At 54.2% G+C, this 25,197-nt stretch overlaps 2 protein-coding genes across 3 annotated transcripts in view; one reads left to right on the top strand and one right to left on the bottom strand.

Annotated features, from left to right (window-relative positions):
• VSIR (V-set immunoregulatory receptor) overlaps window positions 1–17,217 on the top strand; it is a 29,939-nt gene extending 12,722 nt beyond the window's left edge. The window contains exons 3-7 of one of the 2 annotated variants that reach the window (XM_019625381.1): window positions 153–209; window positions 5,974–6,081; window positions 9,164–9,191; window positions 10,485–10,678; window positions 10,842–17,217. In XM_019625381.1, the coding sequence (XP_019480926.1) occupies window positions 153–209; window positions 5,974–6,081; window positions 9,164–9,191; window positions 10,485–10,678; window positions 10,842–10,879 (425 nt within the window). In that variant the 3' untranslated portion in view covers window positions 10,880–17,217. Of the gene's footprint in view, window positions 1–152; window positions 210–5,973; window positions 6,082–9,163; window positions 9,192–10,481; window positions 10,679–10,841 lie in introns of both variants that reach the window. The other variant, XM_019625372.1, reaches the window with a different exon arrangement.
• CDH23 (cadherin related 23) overlaps window positions 1–25,197 on the bottom strand; it is a 430,582-nt gene that overhangs the window by 50,802 nt on the left and 354,583 nt on the right. Inside the window, exons 32-35 of the mRNA XM_019624627.1 lie at window positions 23,420–23,569; window positions 22,229–22,357; window positions 21,164–21,292; window positions 20,222–20,449 (exon numbers count right to left, since the gene is read on the bottom strand). Coding sequence (XP_019480172.1) covers window positions 20,222–20,449; window positions 21,164–21,292; window positions 22,229–22,357; window positions 23,420–23,569 — 636 coding nt within the window. The remainder of the gene's footprint in view (window positions 1–20,221; window positions 20,450–21,163; window positions 21,293–22,228; window positions 22,358–23,419; window positions 23,570–25,197) is intronic.

Below are 25,197 nucleotides of genomic sequence, written 5' to 3'. Positions count from 1 at the left end.
GTGTGTGTGTGTGTGTGTGCAGGTCCCACCTGGGCCAATGCTGCTAAGTGGACATGAGTAGCTGAGACAGGAGGGGGTACGTCAGCCTGGACAGCCTCACTGGCCTCCTGGGCCTGACACCTACCTAACAACCTTTCTCTTTGCTCCCACAGGCAGTGAAGCGCCATCCAAGTGCATTGCGTACCCACCTTCCCGCAGGGAGAGTGAAAGTAAGGGACCATCCTCTTGCCCCTTCTGGGTTCTCTATTCTCCGCTGCCCTCCTCCTGGACCCAGACCCCATCCTAAACTCTGACCTCATCACCCCAAGCCCATGGACCCCCATTCCTCCTACCTTTTGCTTTCTCCTTCACCTGAGCCATTGGGCTGCAGCCCCCAGAAGTCCACGTCCCTTCCAAGGCCCAAAGCCTGAGAGAATGGACTCCCAGCATCCCTGCTCCCGACTCCCTGGGTGGAGCTGTACCCTGGCATGACCTGTGGCCAAGTGCCCCATGACGGGTTGGGTACCACAGGCTGCTGAGCTTGTTTTCAGTGGGCTCCCTTCCTGCCCACCCGTCCTCTGCCACATGGGAAGGTTGGAGGACTGTGGGGGGTGGTTCTCTTGGCTTGGATCAGCGACTTAACATTTCCTTGTTCTGTCCATGGTGGGGGGAGGAGGGAGAGGCTCAAGAAGTGAACAGAACTGCCTTTCCTGGAGCCCCTACTATGTGCCAGGCCCCGTGCTAAGTCCTTCCAAGTACTGGCATTTCAGTGGATTCTCATAAGAATCCTGTGAAGCAGGCAACACCATCTTTCCTTTACGTACATGGAAATGGAGGCCCAGGGAAGTGACTTAGCTTGCTCAATTCACACAGCCAATGAAGGTAGCGCAGCTGGGAGCTGGGATTGTGCTCATTTCGCCTTCTTCCCAGCTCGGCGGAAGGGGTGGGGGCATGCAGTGCAGTGGGTGGCAGTCAGCCCCCTGGCGTTTGCCCAGAGAAGGGAGCACTGTTCTAAGGGGTGCCCAGGCACTCAGAGGCCAGGTGAAAATGCCCAGCAGCTTAGAGACAGCAGGCAAAGGGGAGCTGTCTTTGGAGTACCCCACTCTTCTGAGAGGAGAGGGTCTTAGCTTCCATAGCCTTCCACCCATCAGTGTTTATTGGGCATCCAGTGTGGACCAGCCCCTGCCCAGGCTCTGCAGATACATACGTGCAGATCTCCCCGCGGACCTCCAGGAGCACGGGCATAAACACCGAGCCAGGAGTGGGAGCAGCTCAGTCACAGCCCCAGCCGGACCCCAAAGGCTGCCGTGACTTTCTACTCCAACTACTCTATTGTTTTGAAACAACAAGCAGACTAGCCAAGAACAAAATTAGAACCCACATTTTGGTCTGAGCTAGGCCCACATGGAACTACGAAACTCTCTGGTTCAAGCCCCGCTACCTGCACACCGCAGAGCTCACATGTCACTCAGCACCAAGCCACTGCCATCCTCACTTCCTCCATTAGTGACTCCCTGGTGAGGGTGGAGAGGGGCCTCTCAGCAGCTCCTTCCTTCCCATGCAGCAGTCTCTCGACTGCGTGTACACGTGCGCCGATGTACAGGCCAGGGTGAGCTGCACCTGGCAGCGCACTTGAGTGTTCACTTCCCCATTGCGCCTTCCACTCTGAGCAACGTCCCCAGTCCCACTTCTTTCTCCTGCAGAACTCCCTTAGAGCAGTCACTTCTGCCAGTGCCCTCACTTCACAGATGGGGAAACTGAGGTTCAGGCAGGTGAAGGGGACGTGCTCCCAGTCTCTGAGACCCAGAGCCAACGAGATGCCAGAGGGCCTCCTGCCCGAATGCTGGGCTGCCCCCTCCCCCCTCTGTCAATACTGGTTTTCTGAGAATCAGTTGTATGAGTTAAGTCTTGGGGACAGAGACAGGAGATGCCAGAGGGGACGATGCTGGTACAAAATGGAGGAAGTGGAAATTTTGTTTATTTTTCTTGATCTAGACTCTAGAAAAGTAGCTGCTGGAATTAAGGGAACAGAAGTCACCTGGGAAATAGTCTGGCTGATAAGAGCCCAAGGGTAAGGCAGAGCCTTGAACTTGACTACCAAAAGTGGGTCAGGCTTCCTTTGCTGGGCACTTCTGCTCTCAGGTTTTAACATTTCCTTCCTCTCTAATTCATGGAGATGTGCAGCCTCACTCTGGGCCTTATTTCCCGGAGCTACTGTCCTCAGTAAACTGGCTCCCTGAGAGACAAAGGGACATGTTTGCTTCTGTCCCAGCTGTTGAGGGCAGGGGGATGGCTTCGGTGACTTCTGGTGTCCCTTTCTAATGCCCTCCCAGAGGGTTGGTTCTGGAGGTCTGGAGACTATAGCTGTGGTGGAGACTTGGCACTATGGCGGGCGTCATCTCAGATAAGAAGCAACCCAGCTCTAGTTTCGGGTGGTGTGTGGGGCTTTTAGGCAGCATGTTCATTCTCTGGGTACCATGTGTGCACTGAGAAATGGGACAAGTGTGACCCTTTCCTACTAACGGGGAGGAGGGGAATAATTGTTATTTAAGGAGCCGATTCAGGGGTTAAAAACTCAAATGCCCCCAGGGCCAGGGAGCCGGTGAATAATGTAGTAGGGAGGGATGGAGACTGTGGCCAGCACCCCGCTGCCAGTCTATAAGTGCAGTTCTAACCGCTGCATGCCAGGAGGGGGGCCCACGGTTGCCAGAGCCGCTACATTGTCAAGCAAACTTATAACAGAAGTCCAGATTTTTATGTGAACTCTCAATTTCACATGTTGAGTCCATTCTAGGGAAAGGCAGTCTGGTGAAGCGGTTAAGGGCACAGACCCTGAAAGCAGCCAAGTTGCTTAACCTCTCTGTGCCTTAGTTTTCTCATCTGTACAACAGAGATGATTATGATTGCACTTATTTTCCAGGTTGTTATGAGGCTAAAATGGAGTTCTAACTGTAAAGCACTAAGAACCAGGCCCGTCACAGAGTTAAGTGCTGTGTTCAGTGCTAGCTATTGTTACTTCGAATGCAGACGTCTAGGCCCGGCTTCCCACGTCAACTCATCCATTCCCCTGTGCTGAGGCAGGCTGGCATGCGGATGGCGGCAGACGGTGGACACACAGCCTGCTTCCTAATGATTTAGAAACATTTGTCTGATGACCCAGGTGCTCGGTGGGCCTTAGGGCTGGCCTCTGGGTACTGCCCTTCACTGCCACTTACCTTTGGAAAGGTCCTCATCCCCAGGCTCTCTAAGACAGATGCCTTACTACCTGATCAGCTGAGGATACTTTCAGCCAAGAAGCTCTTGGATTTTTCCTCCTCTAACTGTGGCCCCAGTCTCCTCATGTTCTTTTTGGAAAGTAGGAGGGGAGTTGGCCTGTGAAATCATCTGAAAGCCCAAGTCAGCCTGAGGTTGGGGAGGTGTCAAGAGAGGGGTGAGACTGAGGAAGTTGGAGCCCTAGGAGCCCAGGTTGCTGAGGGTCTGTGGTTTTTCACCCCAACCCAGGGAAAGGGGGTGGGCAGCCATCTCCCCACCCCTTAAAGCAACCTCCCTACCCCCCAACACAGCAGGATGTTTTGGGTTTGCTTTTTATCCAGCCCCTCCCTGGGGAACCAGACAGCCCAGTTGAATTCCCTCTTACACATATACCCACTGGCAGGCCTGGGACAAAGACCCGCTGGGCAGTCTGCCCCCATCCCCACCCCATCCCACCCTGCTCTGTAAGGGCCTGGCACAGTCCTTGGTTCTAGCCTGGCAGCTGCCTCTGCCAGTGCCTGATTACCTTCCCACGATGAGCCTGGCTCAGGATGGCTACCAAGAAGAAATACCCCCACCCCTCACCCCCAGGTACTGGCTATGCTTATAGGGAGGGGTGGAGAGCTGTGGTAGGGCTGGGCTCTGCAGAGGAGCCCATGGTTTCAGAGGGCACTTGGGGCCACAGAATCCCTGCTGCTCCCACCCCCACCCCAGAGTTAACTCTCAGCCCAGGTTGTAAGGAAACAGAGTCCTGATCCCCTGGAGGGGCTGTAGATGCAGGAACTTTGCCTGGGGACAGGAGTCAGACTGGGAGTTAAGGCCAACAGGGAGCCGGAATTAGTGAGCACCTGACTAACCTCATGAAAAGTTGCTTAGTATCCATCCAGAGAAGACCTGCTTTGAAAGCTTTGCAGCCTGCTTCTCTGATGGTGCCCACAATAAGGGCCCGTGACAGGGTTTAGAAATACTTAAATGTCTGAATTATAGAATGTTTTTACTTTGAATATTCCACGTCAAAAATGCAGCCTTGCTAAGATCTGCGGGGGAGCTTTAATGTGAAGTGGAACTTGCTTTGTAATTAGCATAGCAACTGTTCCTGCACCAGTGGGTATATTATCTACGTGCCTGAAAACAGTTTGTTCTCTTTTGCGGTGTGAACCAACCCCCCCCCCCCAAAGCTTGTTTACACCATCGGTTTGTTTAGCAATACAATGAGACGAGAACAGCCCTTATTCCAAATGAGCAGTGCTAAGGCAACCTCGAGACCACAGCACGTCCACCTTCCCAAAGCTCCCCAGGGCCAAGCTGACGTTGTGACAGGATACGCCCATCTTTTGGGAAGGGCTAAAATTGGGAAGGAAATACGTTTACGCTGGTGTGGTTCTGAGCGTGTGTCTGCTCCAGTTAAACTCCTGGAGTCAGCAGACAGACAGAAATAAAGTCAGCCTCTCACACTGCTGGTGGGATCACGAAGTGAGCGGGACTACATTTTCTGAGCAATAGATGAAAAGAAAACGCACATACTCTTTGGCTCAGCGCCTTAACTGCTAGAAATTTATGGGCAGATGTCTTGCCTGGGTGAGCAAGGATGCACACACAGGGAGTTCCCTGCTACGTTAATAGTTATGTTGAAGTATGACAGCAACCTACATGTCCTCCAGTCGGAGACTGTTTCAATAAATTTTGGGTGAGCCACGTGATAAAGCCCTGGGCAGACTGAGATAGATCTCTGTGTCCAAACACAGAGATGTCCAAGCTATGCTAAGCGGGAAAAGCAATTGTCACATGAAAAGCATATCATATACCGGGAGTGCCAAAACATGTATACACAACTTGTTGTTATCAGTATATGTTATCTTTTGTTATTGGTATATATCGAGTGTTACAATTTTAATACAGTCTTTTCCTTTCTTAAAACGTGCATACTTTCTTTGGCACCCTTTGTATATGCTAAATATGCAGGGGACATAATCTAGACCATACACAAGAAAACTACAGACACTGATTATCTATTTGGAGGGGGCCTGGGTAGAGGAGGAGGAAGAAAGTTTAAAATATATCTTTTAACTTATACTTTTTTTTTTGTAATTTAGAAAGTTTAAAATTTAAAAATGTTGGAGGAGGATTCACATTTCTCTAGTTCTCACCCCAGGACTCATGAGATCACTTTCACAGGCTCCACCCCAGAGCTAAAGGGTCACTTAAGAGATGAATGGGGTTTTTCCTTCATTTATTTTTTTTATATGGTGGTAAAACAGAAAATTTGCCATTTTAACCACTTTTAAGTGTACGATTCAATGGCATTAATTACCCTCACAAGGTTGTGCAACCGTCACTACTACCTATTTCCAAAAGGTTTTCATCACTTGGGCTCCTTTTGACTGTGAACTCTGTGGCGTAAGGTCTGTGAAGGTGTGAAGGGCCTGCTCTCCCTTCTTAGGAAACAACCTGTGGCCCAGGGCAGTTGAGCTGTCCCCAGTGGGCCTGATGAAGGCCCTCAGCTGTAAGCGCCTGGCTTCATTTCTGTGTGCTCTGGGCCCACTTGGGGAGGAGGCACGGGGCTGTCTTTGAAAGGGGGCCCCTAGATCTTACATGCCTCTGAAGGTCAGTGAGGGTCTGGCTGTGAGGCCTGGGTAGTGGTGTGTCCCCTGCTGCCTGGCCTCCCCTCTCTGGGCTTCAGTTTCCCCTCAGGAGGTACAGTGAGAATGGGACCTCACCTTGGCTGTCTCTCTGCCCTTTCAGACATCACGGCTGCCGCCCTGGCTACCGGCGCCTGCATTGTGGGCATCCTCTGCCTTCCCCTCATCCTGCTCCTGGTCTATAAGCAAAGGCAGGTGGCCTCCAACCGCCGTGAGTATCCCTGGCCTCCTGGGATGGGTGGGGTGTGTGGGTCACCTGTCCCAGTGCCAGCTCAGCCCCTGGGATTAGCAAGGTCTTCCCTGTGCCAGAGATGGGAGCTAATGGAGTCCCAGCAAGGAGCTGAGCTCAATGGCAGAGAGGGGAGGGGGACCCGGGCACGCCATTTCCAGGGCCTGAGTACCCACAAGCCCCAAGCAGTGCTGGCGTGGCACTCAATAAATATCTGTTGGCGAATGAATAATCATATGGAGCAGTTCAAACTGGTTTACAAAAATGTTGCCACTCAGAGATCCTTTGGGGACCTGCTTTAATTCATGGGTGGGCTTGTTTTGTTATTAGCATAGCAGTTGTTGGGACAAAAATGACCTTTGGATTATCAGAACTGGAAGGGATCTTAGAAATAAGTTAGTTCAATTCTTTCCTTTTACAGCTGAGAAAGCTGACATCCCCGGGGTTAAATAACTAACTAAATGTTACTCAGTACGTGGCAGAGCTGGCGCTCAAACTCAGAGTTTTCAACTCATGCTTTTTCCAGGGAATATAACCCCACTATATAATAAAAACACTCATTAGTCTAAGCGTCATAGCCCACAACCCTCTCACTGTGAAGGCTGTTGTGCCAGGTACCATACCAAGCTTGTTAGATACATTTTCTCACTTATTCCTCGTAATGACTCTAAAGGCTTGGTCCTATCATTGTCCCCACTTTATAGTTGAGCAAACTGAAGTATAGAGAGGTTAAAGAACGCACTTAAGGAATTGCACAGCGAGTAAGTGATGGAGCCAGGATTCAAGTCTGGCCCTCGCATTGCTCCCCTCTGCCTGGCAGCAGAAGGTAACCGAGGGAGGCTGCTCTGTCACCAGGTAGCTTTTGCCTCACACCTGATTTCCTTTGGCTGGACCTTAATAACCTGCACCTCTCTCTCCTGTGGGCCCAATCTGGAACTCTGCAGTGGGTTATTCAGGCTGTGGCCACCTCTCCCTTACTCTCAGGACTTCCATGTGTCTCTCACAAAACCCACCACAGCCTACCTACAAAATACCCTGAGGTTGGGGGTGGGGTGGGGGGCAGGTAAAGGGGTTGCAGCAGAAAGAGGAAACTAGGGGCTCAACCAGGAAGAGAAATCACTGCAGAGCTGCCATCAGCTCTCGCTCATCCACGTAGCATTTCCACAGAGGTGGGGACGGGACGAGGAGGGAGACAGGCTCAGCTAGGCTTGGCTCCCAGATTTTAAAGAGGTGCCTTCTGGCCCCCTTACTCCAGACCACAGTGCTGCCTCCATCAGGGAACAGGAAATGGAAAACAAATGCCAGGCAGAGGGTGGTGGAGAGGGGTAGCCTCATAGCCTTCCTCACAGGGTACCCAGAGGCTGGTCCAGGGCTCTTGCCCGTGTCCCAGGCTGGAGGAAGAAAAATCAGAGAGGGAATGTCCCCAGGCCAGAGCACTGTGGAGGGTGTCCTGAGGACATGGGGAAATTGGGGTCAGCCCCCAGCGTCTCCTACTCCATGCATTGGGACACCTTCATTCTGAGGGCTTCCCAGAGGAACTGGTGCTGAAGAACTGGACTGAAAGAGGGAGCACGTGGGTACCGTGGGCCGGCTGGGGCCATGCGATGATCAATATTGAACATCCTCTGAAACGCTAAACAAACCCCGGTCCTATGATGAGGCCACTTCATAGCACCTTATCTCCACAGTTAATATGCAGTAACAGGTGTCAATAATTTATCTTCTAATAAAAGTATTTTTGAGGCCAGTCCCCCCCCATCCTCTCCAAAAGTAAAAAAAAAAAAAAAGAAAGAAAAAGAAGAAATGAGCTATATGATTAAAGATTTTAGAGACAGAGAAGAAATGCCAGGGGAGACGATGCTAGAGAAACCTGGTATGAAATGGAGAGGGAGCAGAAATTTGGGCCATTTTTCTTGATGTAGGCTCTAGAGAAGCAGCTGCTGGAGTTAAGGGAACACAAGTCACCTGGGAAATGCCAGGTGTCCGGCCACAGGACAGAGGCTGAGTGGCCTGAAGCCTGGTGCCGAGGGTGCACTCCGGAACGAGTCCCTCTGGGGGAAAAAAGAAAAAGGGTTGGGAGCTTGGAGGAATGCAGTGTGGACTGGCGTCCCCAGCTGCAAAGTGGGACCACCAGTCTTCCCCGCAAGGGTGGACGGGAAGCTGAGCTGAGGGACCGTAGAGCACACACACAGAGCCTACTGCCCTGGAGTCCTCGGTAAACAGCGGCCATGAATCCAATACCGCAGAGATTTCAGGAACTTTTGTGCAACTTCCCCATGTGTTCTGTTGTTGTGCCCCTCCCCCACTCTCTGTTTCCCCATATTAATCAGCAGTAAAGCTCTTAAAAATGAGAAGGATCTGCAGGAGTACATGGGGAGCTGAAAAAAGAGGGAAGTCGGGGCCACTGAATTTGGTTGGTGTTCAGTTTGGGGAGGTGGGGGACCCCCAGAAGTGGGGCAGGGTGGCAGCAGCTTGGATGAGGAGCAGAAAGTAGTGGAATGGCTGAGAAGTGATGCGGTCTCAGGCCCCCTAAGATTCCTCTAAGAGGTGTCACCTCTGAAACCACCCTAGTACACAAAATAGAGGACGGGACAGAGAGGCCCAGGAACCCTCTAAGTAGGAACTGACCTTGCAACACTTCCATGCAGTAAATCATGGCTAAAGACCAGACCATGGCAAATGTCCAAACAGGAAACAGCAAGTTCAGGTGCCAGACCTTGGGTCGATACGTAAATCCTGAAGGTCTAACGCCTCAAACCATAGGAGAAAGTATTGGCTGCCTTTGGTCTCCTGGTGACAAATGTCCTACACACGTGTAAAATGCAGCCCACCCAAGTTTCATTTCTCACTGGTCAAAATGGCTGCTCACTGAGGCCTTGCCTGCTGGATAAACACGCAGAATGCTGCTGAATGGGCCTCCCGAGTGAACAGGCGTGGGATCCAGGGCGGAGCACAGCCCTGCGTGGGCTTGCTCCCGTCCCCCCCAGAGGCGTCTGCCAGCTAGGGCAGAGATGCTGTCTGGGGAAGCCTTCCCTGTGTGACCAGCTTCTCTCTCTGTCCCTAGGTGCCCAGGAGCTGGTGCGGATGGACAGGTAAGGCCCATGGAGACCTTCTCAAGAAAACTTCCTCAGCTGCCCCTGCCCCAATCCAAAGCTTGACTCCCAGGGCTTGTGGCTGTGTACGGCAATGTCCACGACCCAAACTGTGGCTGGAGTTAATGCAAAAGGGGGAGGGGTAACGTGTAGCCACGACTGACTCTCCCCGCTTCAACAGGACCCTTTCCCTTCTCTTCCCTGGTAACAGGTTAGACCACAACAGGGGTCAGAACACAGACATGGCCTCCCTGGGCCTCCCTGTGCCCTGGGCCAGCTGTCAGGAAGGAGATGTCTGTGAAGCAGCGCCCCTATTTAGCTGCCAGCACAGCTGGTTAGAAGAGTATCTGCCATCTGCCACTGAGGCCTACACATCTGTGCCTGCCAGTTGGCTGTTCTCCTGGCACCCCTCACCCAGCAGGCTGAGCTCCTGTGCTTTATGGATAAGCCACGCACCCTTAGCGGCCAGTAGGCTGGGGTGGGGGAGGGGGAGGAAGCAGCTGAGCTGGGCAGACACTGGAACATGCAAAGGAGGCCAGCACACCTGGAGCTGTGGCTCCTCCCTGCAGGGCACTCCACAGAGAAAGCTGTCAGGCCACGAGGGCAGAGGCTGACTCAGCGCAGAGCAAGGCAGCAGGTCGGGGACGGAGTGGATGGGTGGTGTGAGCTGGTGCATCCTGGGCAGGAAGCTGGCACAGAGCCTGGCACAGAGGGCGTGCTCAGGAATGAGCCACACGCAGGAACTGGCCCTGGTACCTGCAACACCAAATCCCCTGGGTGTTTGAAAGGGATGATTTTCAAGACAGATCCAAAGAAGTCTTGCGAGAATCTCAGAGTTAAGAGAGGAGAAGGGAAGAAAAGAGAACCTCCCTTCAGCTCAGGACCAGCTGTGAGGTGACTCTACTGACCAAAGAGAAACTTGTCCCCAGGTTCCTGAGGCCAGTGTCCTGGAAGTGCTCTTGACCCTGGGCTTCCTGGCAGGGCCCAGGGCAGATGGTCAGACCACAGGGCAGCGCTGGGGTCAGATGCCCTCAGCTCAGGGAAGGTGGGAGAGTGCAGTCCATGCACGGGGCAGAGCGGGGATCAGATGCCCTCAGCTCAGGGAAGGTGGGAGAGTGCAGTCCATGGCCTTTTCTCTCTGGCCCTGGATCCTCCCTTTATGCTGAGAGAGGCTGTGGAGGCCTGGAGTGGGAAGGCAGGTGAGGGGAAGGGAGCAGAGAAGAGTGTGTGTGTGTGTGTGAAGGCCCCAAACCCAGGCAGCACAGATGACCTTTGGTTCTGATTCTCTAGCAGCAATGCTCAAGGAATTGAAAACCCTGGCTTTGAGGCCTCTCTGCCCACCCCGGGGATGCCGGAGGCCAAGCCGAGGCCCCCCTTGTCCTACGTGGCCCAGCGGCAGCCTTCTGAGTCTGGACGGCACCTGCTTTCCGAGCCCAGCACTCCTCTGTCTCCACCAGGCCCTGGGGATGTCTTCTTTCCATCCCTAGGTGAGTGCTTCCCAACCCTCGCAGCAGTGAGGCCTGCGAGGTCATGACCTCCTGTTAGCCTGCAGGGCATCACCCTCACTCCCCCACCTCCCTGGGGAGCCCTCACAGTCTCCTGGTGTGGGGTTGAAGCCCCTATTCACTCTGCTTCTCTTTTCTTTTGCAGACCCTGTCCCTGACTCTCCAAACTCTGAGGCCGTCTAGAGCAGCTGGGGGCCAGTGGGCAGCTGCGGCTGGGCCTGGGGCAGGTGCGCTTGAGCCAGGCTGGTACCCTGAGTGGTCCCTTGGTCTCAGCTCTGGCTTCCTCCCTCCCACTCTGAGCCCAGACTCTTTCAGATACCCCTGATGGCCAGACTCTCAGCCTCTCTGGATGCCACATGGCAGACGGGAGAAGATGTTGGATCACTCAGCCTGTCTCAAGGATGGTGGCGTGCTGGGATCCCACCCCAGAGACCTGAAATTCATCAGCTACAGATGCCAAATGACCTACATCCTAGAAACCCCAGAATTTCCAGCTCTGTGGCAGCCTCTCTGCCTAGGACATGAGCCCTGGGAGTTGACAGCATAGATGGGACAAGATGGGCACTGAGCAGAGCCCCCAGTGCCACCCTCCCAGGAAGGAGACGCAGGACTCGATGTGGAAAGAGTGTTCCCCACTGTGGTGGACTGGCTTCCCCATCTTACATGAGGCTGCTCATCTGCCAACTCACTCTTTGTAAGTGTGGGGCTCTGGGACTGGGCCTGCCTGCCCCCAGGCATAGGAGCCTTCCCCAGCGGCCTCCTACCAGCAACCTCTCCTAGGAGCTGTCAACAGGTGAAGCCAATCTGGGGCTCCCAGTGCCTGCACTCTGGCCCCCAGAAATCACTGGCGAGAGGCCCCCAAACAGGAAGTACACATTGGGACACTGTGGCCACGGTGAGCCAACTGGCATCTTGAGCAATGGAGGCCAGGCCAGAGGTTGCACTGCCCACCACAGACAGGGGTGAGGGCGAGCCCGGGGGCCTGCTGGGAAGGGGTGTGGCGAGGGCTCCGTTTCCGCTGCCTTCCCCATCGCCCTCTCCCACTTCTCAGCATGGTCCATAGAGCGGGTGACCACACAATGTATTGTCCAAACTGTGACACTTTTGAGCGTGAAGAGGGGGGTGCTATTAAAAACTACGTGGGCAACAGGTGGAAGCCCTGTGGACGGATTGTAAGAGCTGGGTTTAAATTCCTACTCTGCTTCTCCCCTCCCTTGGTCTTCTGTCCCATTCAGTCTGCCGAGTCTTCACTGCAGAGTGACCCTGTCAGGTGGCAGAGCAGGACATGTCCACAGAAGGGTTTGTGTCCCCTCTGCTCTGCACCCTCTGTTCCCATCTCCCTCTTCACGGTGTGATCCAGGTTTGTTTATATACACATATACAAGGGGGAGTCCTTCGTGGAATTTTCGTTAAAGGGCTTTAAAGCATGAAGAGAAGTGGGGCGGTCTCTGTGCTCTCTGGGGTGGAAACAGGGTTGGTTGGGCCTAAGAGGAGCAGGGGAGGGTCTGAGCTGGGCAGAAGCCCGGGACACTGACTATGGAGGGTATAGTTTCAACTGGGCATTCATCTGCCAGCGGCCTGCACTGGCTCTGCTGAGCCGGGCCTGCGTGCTGAGAGCCAGGTGTTCAGGCCAGGATAAGGGCCCCGCAGGTAGAGGGAAGCCCACCAGATCGATCACCTGGCAGAGAGATGGGACTGGAGGCTGGAAGAAAGGAGCAGCTCTAGGTTGTCCAGCTGCCGTGAGCCCCACACCTGCGGCTGGAACCAAGGAGCCCACTGGATGCATGGCCTTGCTTCCAAAGCTCCCTTGTCAGGCCCAGGGGTGTGGGCCAGTGTGGGTGTCCTGCTGTGCCTGGAGGTCTTGAGGAGAGGGCAAGCATGGACCTTGAGACGGCACCAACATCACCAGTGACCAGAACACCAAAGCCCCTGCTCCTGCTTTGTCCCCGGGGGTCCCCTCTTCTATTCCATCTGCTGCCATGAACACTTAGTGCCAGTTGCCACAGGAAGAGGGTGCCGTTTTCACAGCCTGTGGGGGCCCATGGGGCAGGGATGAGTCAGGCGACACCTGCTTGAGGCAGGGCCAGGCTACCTCGAGAGTTAGACAAGCCCACAGAGCAGCCTCCCTGTCTCCTAGCTCAGAAAGAGTGCTCCTGCCCTACAGGGGGGCTGGTCTAGCCCCGCACGCAGCTTCTGACCTCGAGGCAGAGACAACTTCTAAGAGCTTGGCAGCCAGACCCCCGTCGGCGGCTGCGTGGAGGGGGGAAGAGGCCCCGGAGCAGAACGCCACCACACTTCCTCCCCAGCTTCCTCCTGCATGGTCTCTTCTTTGGACCCTTGCAAGTTAATGCAGCGCAGCTTCGTGGTTTCCTGTTTTCAGTGAAATTTACTCTGAGTCCCAGGCTCCATTTTCATCCATGACCACACACCCCGCCCCCAGCAGCCCTAAAGGCTCCCTCCCTGCTCTGCATGGGAGGGCGGGCACTAAAACAGCCCTGTGCTCACCCCTGGGGCAGTGGTGCTTCTGCAGATGACCGCTCTGGTGGCTGGTCCCTAGGGCCCTGGCTCAGCACCTGTAGGCTGGGATGCATGGAACAGAATAGGGGAGTGGGAACATGGTGTCTGCCTCCAAAGGGCCTCCAGGAAGTCAGCTGCTGGTCACGGTGGGATTGAGGCAGGAGGCTCATGAACCACAACGCTGTCTAAGGCCCCGGGAAGGAAACCTGGGCTTTTGGGCACTAAGTCATTGTTCAGAGATGTATCAGGAATTATGGGGCCTGTAACTTATCTCCCAACGTTCACATTTAATAATGACTCCTGCCTCTATCCCCTCCAAAGGAATGGAATTGACACTCCTTGAAAATATGCCATAGAGGCCACTGGAGATGCTGCTGTTGGGTCAGGCTGGCCCTGCCAGGGGGTCTGTGGTGATGGACACTGGGGTAAGCGTGTAAGAACAACAGGGCCTGCTTCTCAAAAGACCAGCCCTGGGGCTGCCCTCTCTCCTGCCTGGCCTGGGCTCCCTCCTACACACAGTAGTCTGGGGCAGGGGGACTGAGGCATTGCCTTCTTTAGGGAGTGGTCTGTGGTGGGAGGACTCAGGAGGACACTGGGGGGCTGGGGGCTGCAGAGGCCTCACCCTCTACCCCCATTGGGCACTGTGGCTTCTTCCTTGTGGAAGAGGCCTTCCTAGAGCACTGCAAGGCTGGGCCTGACTGTGCTGGGGCCCGGCGAAGATTTGCTCAGGGAACCTAAAGGGAACAGCAATAGGCAGAAAGAGGAACTGGGGTTGCCAGCCAGAATGCTGGGTGCAAAGGCCCCTTGAGAAGCAGACACTCACAGCCCAGCTGAGAGTCGGTCCTCACCCACAGAGGGCATTAACTGTCTAGCTCCTTCACTGTACCTGCTTTGCATTGTTGCTTGCCTTTCCTGCACGGGTGCTGGGGGTTAGGGTTAGGGTTAGGGTATGAGTTCCAGGAGGGTGGGGATCTAATAATAGCTTGCCCTTTGAACTTGGTTGCAGAACTGATAACTGAAGCATAGCCACTGGGTGATGGGCTGAACCCAGATGCCAGAATTCTGTTTGCTGGACCACTCACAACTGGTAGAGCGGCCCCTGACTTTCCACCAGCTCCAGTTTCCCAGCAGCTTTGTCTGGGCCTGGTGGGATCTCATCCACAGCAATAATTTCCCTGAGCTTGTGCAGGCCTGGGGAAAGAGGTTTCCTTTTGTTTCGCAGCTCTGATCTATTGGCATGGCTTCCTGGAATACATGTTGAGAGGGATTCTGAAGTCTCGATACAGCTTAATGATAAAGTGCTGACATTGGCTAGCAATGTCTACCTTGGGCACAGGACAGAGAAGTGGCAGTATGGGTGCCATATGTTTCCCTTCTCTGTTTTAACACCCTGTGCTTTCCAAAACACTTTCACATGTGTTTACTTGTTTGACTTCCCCCTCCCCGACTGGAAAACCCTGGGAGGCCTTATTGTCTCCATTTAATGCACTGGGAAACAGGTTTCAAAAGGTTTGTGTCTTTTGAAAGAGGAACTGGGACTAAAGCCTGGGTCTCCTGCTTCCCAGGCATAGCTCCTTCCTCTTTGTTGAACCGAATGGCATTACAGGCCAGAACTTGGACTTGTTTACAGTATATATACCAGGGTCTGGGGAGATGAACCTGTGCCCACATGCCCATGGTTCCACTCCTTCCACGTTAGTTCTTGCCACTTCCCTTTTCTGCCTGGCAACCCTGAAGTCACAGGACTCCTGGTCTGTGTGGTGGCCCACGCACCCCATTTGCTGCAGCAGGGGATGGGGAAGGGGGAAACTCTCAGTTAACTGCAGAGCCCCAGGGTCCCTTGAAGAAGCTGAGCCAGTGGCATGTGTGGCATCTGAGCAGCTGCATAGCATTCCTCAAGGAGCAAGGCTAAGGGAAGGGTCTGCATTTAATTGTGCTGGGCCAGGGAAGGCTGGCATGCTTGATGAGCAGCATAGGGAAGGGGCCAGGCTGGGGTTTCCGGAGCTTGAGCCAAGGGAAGCAGGCTTCCCAACAGCAGCGGGGTCCAAGTTTAATAAACAGAAGAGCCCTAGGCCCTAAAGATATGAGGTGAGTTGTCAAGAGCAGTGTCCCCAGCTCACAGACTTTCATAGGGTTGTTGCTGGCAATTCTTGTATGAGAAGTAGGTAGATTTTCTGTCCTTCTGCCTAGACAGGTGACTTCTGCGGGTCCCCATGAGCCTGAGAAGCCAGGGCTGGTTATTTGGGATTGTCTAACCTGATGGCTGTGATTTGTGTGGCAGAAAGGCCCGGCCAGGCCCTCCCTCTCCCCATCCCCCTGCCAAGGTGCCTCTGTGGCTGGGGCTGAGCTTCTGACCTCCCAATTGCCTTCCGTCCTTCCTCCTGCCCAGCCCTTCCTCTTGCAAGGGCCTCCCTGGCGGCCACTTAGATCCCTCCCCCAAGCCTGGCCTCCCTTCCTGTGGCCTGCAGCTAGCCAGATGGCTGAGGCTGTACAGTGACTTCCCCTGGCCGGGTGGCACACCATTGTATGACAGGCCTGGGCTGTCCTGGGTGCCCCTTGCAGCACAGCTGGTCCAGCCTCTGGGTGATACGGGCCTGAGAGCTAGGTGGGGATGGCCTAGGTTGTCTGCAGGAATGTCTGGCTCTCAGGGAACTTGGAGGGGGCGTGGAGGGGAAGTGAGGCTCCAGGGAGAAATGAAGAGTTGCAAGGGCTCAGATACAATATTTCTCATGGTTTTGGGGAGGTTCTTGGTAGCCTAATCCCAGGCCCCTTACTTAGAGAGCCTCATCCTTTAAGACGTGGATGCAAATGATGCCTTGTCCACAAAACCTCCCCTGGCTCCTGGTTCTGTGCTCCTAGCACTCCAGCACATCACAGAGTGTCAGCTCTCTGTTACATATCCATTTCCCCCACTAGACTGTAGGCTCCTTAAGGGCAGAACTGTGTCAAACTCATCTCTGATTCTTAGCCTCTATCTAGCACAGGCCTGGCATACAGTTAGCACTGAATGAATGAATGAGTGAATGAATGAGTGACTTAATGAGGGCTGGCTTGAACCAGGCAGATAATTGCAGGTGGGTGTGTAGGTCTGCTGGGCATCTCTGGACAGATATGTTCAGGGTGGCACCCACCCTCCTCACCAACATTGGACCATGGCGACCTTTCCTGGAACCTCAGGATGGCTGGTCTGATGCTGCTCAGGGCTCCGGCTGGTCCAGGAGGGGCTGGCATGATCCTGCTTCCTTGAATACTCATCCAGTGAAATCTGCCCAATAGCAGACGAGGGCCCTCCTCTGGTCACCTCTGGGTGGGCCCTCAGTTTGTGCTTAGGGGCACTCATGAACTTAGGGGTGGTTCACTGTCCAGAGGTGACAGTCTGGTCAGCGGAAGCAAATATTCAAGGGTCCAGTGCTCCTTGAGGGCAAATGCCAATCTTGACCGGGCACTGGTTCAGGGCCCTAGCTTGCCAGCTCTGCCCCATCCCCACCCTGGCTTGGCAGGGCCAGGAGGGAGTGGAGAAAGTGCTTGAGCAAGTAGTGGGACCGGCCCTTGGTGCATGCCCCATACAGAATATCAAGGGGAGGATACGGAGAGAAAGAGCCCTGCTCTCGGCGCTGAATGATGCCACGGGCCTGAACTACCTGAGGCTCCCCAAATCCACCCCTGATTAGCGCTTGTTCTTAGCCCTTTGTTCAGGCTGATCCCCAGGGCCAGAACATGATTCCCCCCCTTTACTGTGTTAACTATGACTGAGTGACAAGACAGCCCAGGTGTCACCTCCTTCAGGAAGCCTTCGCGAAACCCTTCTCAGCGCTCCTCAGTGCCCCATCTGCACCTTGGCCCCCACACATAGATGTCCCCATTGCCTCCCTTACTCAGCTGTATTTCCCTGTGGCAGGGACCATGTTGCCTTCATCTCTGTATCTCTGGTGCCTGGCACATAGTGGGCATTCAGGGAACATTGGCTGAATGAATGAATAAATAAATGATGAATGAATAAACTATGCTGGGTGGTCACTGCAGTTCTTCACTGTGGTGTCCCCTACAAAAATCGAAGATCTTTCCCAGCTTGAAGGAACAGAAAAAAAAAATTGAAGGGATACATTCTTTTGGATTTAAAGTTTTCCTCCTAGAAATCTTTTTCCAGCTGATACCTGATGCTATTTGTCTGTATTATGGTATTTTAGCACAGGAGCCATATATATAGTCCCCTGGTGATGGCCTCAGGGAACTCCATCCCCGATCCTAGTTGTCCTGAAGGTGTTTTCTGGGAGCAGTGTTGATGATGACCAGGATGAGGAAGGAAGAGAAAGGGAGGCTGCATTTCTCACCACCCAACTTCCCACACTCTCCCAGGGAGCTGGTATGGGCCGATATCTTCCAGAAGGGCCAGAATGTCGGGGACTGCATGTGAGGAGGCAGTCTCCAGTGGGCTCGGCTGGATCTCTCTGGAGGGTCTGGTCAACAGAGGGAAACTCTCTCTGGCCATGGGGACCAGTCCCAATTTCTGCAGGGACTGTATGGGTAGTGGCCCACCCATTTTGGGTGGTTAAATGTGGCTGGGGCCATTTCCCAGTTCTCCAGTTGTCATTTCTTCTGGGAACCAAAAGGAAGTCAGAAGTTGCCTCCCAAACTCAGGGTTTCAGAATGTCATGGGTCTCACTGTCTGCTTTCCTGGGAAACTCTAGGACTGTGGGGTGTGAGCAAGAGAAGAGAGGGGGTTTACTGGCCTAGGTCAGGATGAGGGAAAGTAGCATGGCAAGTGCTCTCAGTTGCTCACCCAAAACCTATCCTCTACCTCTTCCTCATTAACAGAGCCCTGCTCTTGTTTGAGATAGGGATATATCTGGCCCCCAAGTAAGCCAGTCCTGACAATCCTGTCTCATTTTGTCCAGCCTCCCTTGCAGCTAGGGTGCCCATGTGAACCTCTTCTGGCTAATGAGACGTAAGCAGAAGTCTAGTGAGTAGTTCTGGAAAACCTTGTGCTTTCCTGATAAGTGGGCAGAATGGCTTGCATAGCTCTTTGTCTTTTTGTCATTTCCTGACTTGATGCTGACATGATGGCTGGAGCTATGGCAGCCATCTTGCAATCATGAGGGAAAAGCCAAGAAGCTTTAGTTCTGACATCACTGAACACAAAATCAACATTTGTCATTCTCTCCATAATTTTTGTTATGTGAGAAAAATGCATTCTGATTTATTTATGACTCCACAGTTAAGTTTCTATTACTTGTAGCCAAACACATCTCTAAATGCTATTGGAAAGATGACCAAGAAGGTTATTCACCCTGAAGATAGGTGCTGTTAGGGAGGCATTATGTCAAAACTGAGTCCCTTGATGTCACCACAATAAATGGCATCCTCCCTGTCCCCCTCCCCACCTCATGTGTCCTATAAATGCGCCTCTGTTTGGCCTACTGGGTGTGAATGGCTGAAGTGATTAGTGGTGACACTGGGCAGCTATGGGCTGAGGATGACAGTCCCATTTCCTAGGCTCCTCAGAAGGTGGTTTCCTAGGATTGGGCCCATTCCACCATCCTTCCCAAGATACTCCAGATAAAAAGGCCAGCCCAGACCTGCTCTGATCCCACAGTCCACAGTGGAGGGGTCTAACAGAATCACCTTTTGGGGAGCAGAATGACAGAGCTGAGGCTTCATTTACAATCAGGGTCCCTAGGGTGGACAGATTACAAAAATATCCCCAATCCTTTATACCTCTCCATATCCATTCTCTTTGCAGTGTGGCTTTGTAGCTCATTCCTTCAAAAGACAGAGTTTACTTTCCTACATCTTGAACCTGGGTTGGCCTTGTGACTGCCTTTGGCCAACAGAATGTGGCAGAAGTAACCTGTTCCAGTTCCCAACTTGGACCTCAAAAGCCCTGGCATGCTCTGCTCTCTCCTGGCCCCTTTCTAGCTCCATGTGAACAAGATGGGCTAGGCTTCTGGAAGAGGAGAGAGAGGTGGCTCGGTTGCTCTGTCACCCCAGACGATAGTCAGCTGACCCCCAGAAGCACAGCCATACAATCCATACACAGCTGCCCTCCTACCCCCTTAAACCGCCCCCCCTCCCCACACACACATGCAGGAGCCCAGCTAAGAGCAGAACTGCCCAGCTAAGCCAGGACTCAATAGCAAGCTTGCAGAATCAGAGTGAAATCAATGGTTGTTTTATGCGTCTCTGGTTTGGTTTGCAAGGCAGCAGTGGTGATGGATAGTTCATGCTGTTGTCCTCCTCCTGGTTTACCAAGCACTTCCCCAGACATGAACTAATTCAATCCCCCCAAAAACACCTAGGAAGGAGATACCATCTCCCTTTTGCAGATGACAAAACTGATATTCTGAGAGGTTCTGACTTGTTCGCTACCATGCAGCCAGCTCACCATGCGCTTGACTTCTAATTTCCTACTCTCAGTTTGCAAACGGCTCCCACTCCAGCTCATTGCCCCTCAACTGTCTTGCCATCCAGCCCTGAAGTCCTCCACCTCCTTCTCCAACCTTGCAAACCTTGCTCATTGCCTTGGGTAGCGAGCGGCTCCTCCTGTTCAGCACTAGACCAGACCACAGGTATTGTCCCCTTCCAGCACTGACATGTGATGGACACGATGTAGGGGAAGAGGCCAGAGGGTGCCTTTTCCTACCTGGCATAGTAGCACCACCATATGGGTTAGTGTGGCCCCACAGGCACATAGCTCGGCAAGTGGAGTGAGGGCTGGCCAGGCCCCGAGATACAGGCTCAATCTGTACCATCCAAAAGCTGCTCTCTGTGGGAAAAGAGGTCTAGAGGCTCTGACTGGCTGCAGACACAGGCGAACTAGCACCCTAGCTTTGCACACGTGGGCTCTCCGTCAAAACTCATAGGCCATCGGACTAAAGGCACGACAAAGGAGCTGTCAACGGTTCACCCACTGCACAGCGCCCATTTCCTCCCACCTTGTTCCCCTCACACAGAAGGCGGGGCTTCCCCTCTCCCTGACTCCCTGCCCCCTTGGCTCCCCACAATGCTCACCGACAGCGTGGGGGTTCCCTCATCCTCCACAGTGACTACCAGGTGGTAGAAGCTCTGGTGTTCGCGGTCGGGTGGGGCGGGCCGTGTGGTGATCTCGCCACTGATGCGGTCCATGCGGAAGGTCATGTCCTCATTGCCCTCAGTGATGTAATAGGACAGGACACTGTTGATCCCGATGTCACGGTCGGTGGCTCTCACCTGGACCACCACGGTACCTCCGCCCACGTTCTGGGGGGAGAGTAGGAAAGAGGTCACGGTGGATTCCATGGAGCAAAGTCTAGCACCTGGACCTCCAGAAAGCTTTGCTGTTTACCCTGGAGCGATGGGAAGGATGATGGTGGCGAACCTTCTGTGGGCACCTACTACATGTAGGGGCCGACCCCCCTCGATGACCCTACAAGTTAGGTCCTGGTGTCATCTCCATTTACGGATGAGAAAACGGAGGTAGACAGAAGGAATGTTTGCAAGTCACACAGCCAGTCAGTGGTAGAGCCAGGGTCTGAATTGCGGGGGGCTGACCTGCGGGTTGGCCTCTACATCCCTACGCCATCCTGCCTTCATGAATGTCCAACCCGGCATAGTATCCAGCAATGCTGGGGCAAAAATTCCCCTGGAGGGGCTCAATTTTAGGACAGAACGATTAGTGTGTTGTTTTATTTAAAACAGTTCTCCCAGGGTAAACCTCAGTTCCCTATTGGTGGTGAAAAGCCACTTTCTTCTTTCCCTCTCATCTCCTCCTCACCCCTATCACAAAGAGATACTGCATTCCAGGACCTGGCCTAGGCGTTCGGGTTAGAATTATGAGTGAGTAAGCCACTGTGCCCATCCCCCAGTTCTGAGACTAGTGGGCCAGGCAGAAATTTCAATCGGTGTTTCATGGTTGGCTTGGGTCCACTGTCCACCATGGATGTCCAGCTGTACGGTCACTGGAGCTGTCCTCACCTCATTCACGCTGACATTGTATCCAAAGGGGCTCTCGATCACCGGGGGGTTGTCATTGACGTCCAGGATGGTCACTTGTAGGATGCGGTCCTTCTTCCGTGGAGGGGTGCCACAGTCAGATGCCACGATCTGCAAGGAGGGGGGTGACTGGGTCAGGGCTAAAGGATAGGGGAAGGTCAGGAATATGGAGTCTGCTCGGCAGGAGCAGTGGGAGGGCAGAGACTCACTGGCCCATCCTTGCCCCCAGGTGGCTTGCCAGCTCTGGGCTCTCCCCAAGGCTTTGGCCTTCTGCCCCCACGCCGCGAACAATCCTTGCCCAGTTCTTGTCTGACCTGGGACCCTTATTTGCGACCTGACCCACTGTGCCTAGTCTTCACCTCCTGATCCTGCCCGACTGTATTCTGGGCTGTGCTAGCCCCCGACTGAGCCTCTGGGTCTGCCTTTAGCTTCAAAGGCCCCTTGTTTCATGCACGCAGATCTGAACTCTGGCAGACAGAGAAAGAGCCTCAAATAATCTTTTCAGCAATGAACTGGGGTTCTAACCACAGCCTGAGCCTGTCCCTGGGGGCCTCGACGCTTCCCAGGTGCATACAGGGCAGCAGGAGTGCTCGAGGGGCTCAGGCCCCTCCTGGGATCCCCAGAGACCCGTCAGGAACTATTCAGCAATTCAGCAACACTGCTGGCCCTCGTGACTGCTCACACTTGCACTTATTTCTTGCCTCAGCAGAGGCAGGCCAGGAAGGGGTATTGCTGCCCATTGTACAAGCGGGGAAACTGAGGCCTAGACAGAGTAAACAACTTGCCTAAGGTCACAGTGCATCTGTGGAAGAGTCAGAGCTCCACCAGGCTCTGCCTCCCGGCTCTCACAGCAGGGAGAGGCACCTCTGCTGCTTCCTCCCAGGATGCCCTCTCCCGGGTCGGCTTCTCTCATGTTCCTGGCCCTGAGGGGTGCTGCCTGTCCCACGGTATTTGGTGATAGCAGGGAAGGTGACCACCAGGGGATGCTGATGGGCCAAGTGCTCTCCTGGACGGTCAACAGTGACCCCGAGGGAGGCTGGTCCTCACCTTGAGGATATAGTGGTCCAGCTCTTCTCTGTCCAGGGGCTTGGCCACAAACACTTCACCAACGGAGTCGTTGGTGGTGACAATCTCAAAGGCCCCAGCGATGTTGCCCGAGGCCAGGGAGAAAACCACCTGTCGGGGAGGAGAGAACGTGAGGGGGAGGAAGCAGGGAGGACAGGTGGCCAGGTCAGGCCAGGGGGCACGCCCCTGCCCGCTGGGCCCTCTGCTCAGCAAGGGCATTTGAGAAGAGCACGTGTTACGCGGAAGAGGGTATGTCTCTCACAATGGGGGTGGCAGGACCACTGAGGAGCAGGGCCTGTGGCAGGCTCCTGGGCGGGGGAGTCAGCACGCTGGCCTCGAGGCCAGAAGGCAGCTGTGGGTCCCACAGCACTGACACTTCCCAGGGCAGGTGGGACGTGCAGACACTTCTGGGGCCCGCTAGGAGCAGGCGCACGCCCTGGTGTGACACAGACAACAACCCTGTCACGGGGAGCTGTCCTCTCTAGTTCACAGACGTGATGACAGCTCCCCGTGACAGGTAAACTGGTCACACAGCTTACAAGTGCCCAAGAGAATGAGGGTTTGAACCCACGTGCTTCTGACCCCAAAGCCACCATCTTTCGGTCCCCCAGAGGTGTGCTAGCACTTTTAAGCGATGCCACTCGATTCACAGGACAGATCAAAGCAGCGCGAAGGCTGAAGTGCTCTATTGCCCCGTCTTGTGTTCTAGGGGTATCCAAACCTAGGGTATGGGGAGCACTTCCCGCTGTGGGATGGGCCTGAGAAGCAGAGGGAGGAGGGGCTTGTCCTCTCTGGGACCTGGGGTCGGGTGGGGAGGGCTGGCCCCAGTGCTGGCACACAGGGGCCAGATGCTATGTCGTTTGTGAATAAAGGTGATGAAGGAGTCACCGGGCTTTCAGCTGGCTGGGGGGTGTGGAGGGGGCGGGTGAGCTGTGGCTGGCCTTCGCGGTCCACGTTCATGCATCCCGGGCAGTGCCAACTGCCGGCACAGCTCTCCCTTCTTTTCCTAACCACAGACGGGGGAGGGCAGGGTGGTCCTGCCGGGCACTGGGCAGAGCCTGGACGACGCCTTCCCGCTCAGTGATGGGATTGCTTAGATGGCCCCCTCCAGCTGAAGGGCTGTGGGAGCCCCCGACGGGCAGGTGGATCCGGGTTACTTCACTTGATGCCCACCTGCCCATTGCTGCCAGCATCGGGGTCGTGGGCCTTGACGGTTGCCACACGCTGGCCCACGGGGCAGTCCTCAGGCACGCTGATCATCGAGTCGGAGGTGGGGTCGAACCGGGGGCTGTTGTCATTTTCATCCAGCACAGTGATATAGACCTGGAGAAAGGGTGGACATGGCCAGAAACCTACTGCCTCCTTCTCCTCCCCAGCCGCAAACACTGGAGCCCCACCATGTGTCCATCGGGGACCAAACCTCTGATTGGTTCTGGAATGCCAGCTATCTTTCAGTCTGCCTAGACCAATCCTGACCCTACACAGAGGCCCTGAGCATATTTCTTCTAGGAGTCTGGTCGGGGAGGGCTGCACACATTCAAACGCTGGGGCTGGGACAGCAAGGGAGGAGGTCTGGAGGAGCTCAGAGGGCGTGTGCCTCCGAGAACTGGAAGGCTGGGCCCTAGCCAAGGGGACGGAGGCTACTTAGCTCCAAATCCATGAGGGAGTGCCTGCTTGGCAACGGCATAGCTTCCTGTTTTTCAAGTGGAACTAGGAATACAGATTTTTATGTGGAATTAGGTGGTGATTAATAAAAATTAAAGAAAAAAAAATCACGCGCAGGCTGGCTACAGCGCATCTGGCAGCCAGATATTGCCCGAAGGCTTCTTCCTTCGCACCTCCGGACCAGAGGGAAGAAACAGGGCCCAGGAGGAGGAGGGCCACAAGGTGGCTTGGCGGTCTCTGTGGGGAGAGGGCAGATGGGGAAGGGAAGGGGATTTCCAAATGCCAGAGAACAACCAGAAACACGCACAGAGCACATTGTTTTGTGTCTACAGCTCAGGTCTCTCCTGCAGGGTCTGGAGAATCAGCCAGAGAGAAAGCTTTGCTGTGGGTGCAGCCTCCAGCCCATGGGTGACCACAGGCTGGAAACACAGGTGCCACCTAGGTTCCCTAATGAGGGCGTTGCGGTGGGTAGGAGGCGGCTCAAGTTTTAGGGATCCCGTGCCTGCCTGAGCCTCCTCCCCACAGGACCCCATAAGAAGCCTGTGGAACTTCTGGAGGAGATTCATTTCATCCTCCCTCCTAATCAGGGTTTCCCTCTTCTCGGTCTTAGCCATGCTCCCCTGCTTTAGGCAACTTTTAAAACCACAAGGCAACGAGCCCAGGCTTCATAGCAGGACCAGCTCCACCACTTACTAACTGTGCAATTTTGGAAAGTTACTCAACCTCTCTGATTTTCAATTTTCTCAGCTGAAAATAGGAACAAGAACACCTATAGCACTGGGATACGGGGGGGCGGGGGTATAAACGAGCAAACAAAAAGGTAAAGGGTGACGCGTGGTGGTCCCTGTCCTGCTTCTTGCCTGGCAAGACTCTGCCCATCCATCATAAATTTTCGTCAGGGATTTCTGTGATGTCCTGGAACCCCAGTATGTTCACCTGTGAAATGGGCATAATAATACCCACCACGCTGTTCCCAAGGCAGAAACAAACAAGACTCCTGTGCTCTGATCCCTCCCAAACTCTTCCACGTGGGTCAAGGCTTTGTTAGGGCTCTTCATGCTCCCCTCCCACTACGGGGCCTGTGTACATGTTTCCGCTGCCTGAAATGCTCTTATTTCTTGGCTGTGGAAACTGCTATGCTTTCTGGGGATCTCAGCTTGAGTTACTTCCTCAGGGAAGCCCTCCTCGATTTTCCTGACATCATACTATAGGCTTGCGCGCTCTCTCTCTCTCTCTCTCTCTCTCTCTCTCTCTCTCTTCCCATACATTTATTGTATGGAGATCAG

Source organism: Hipposideros armiger, unplaced genomic scaffold (assembly GCF_001890085.2).
Source record: "Hipposideros armiger isolate ML-2016 unplaced genomic scaffold, ASM189008v1 scaffold_15, whole genome shotgun sequence".
Taxonomy (NCBI): Eukaryota; Metazoa; Chordata; class Mammalia; order Chiroptera; family Hipposideridae; genus Hipposideros; species Hipposideros armiger.
This window is presented reverse-complemented; position numbering and strand designations above follow the sequence as displayed.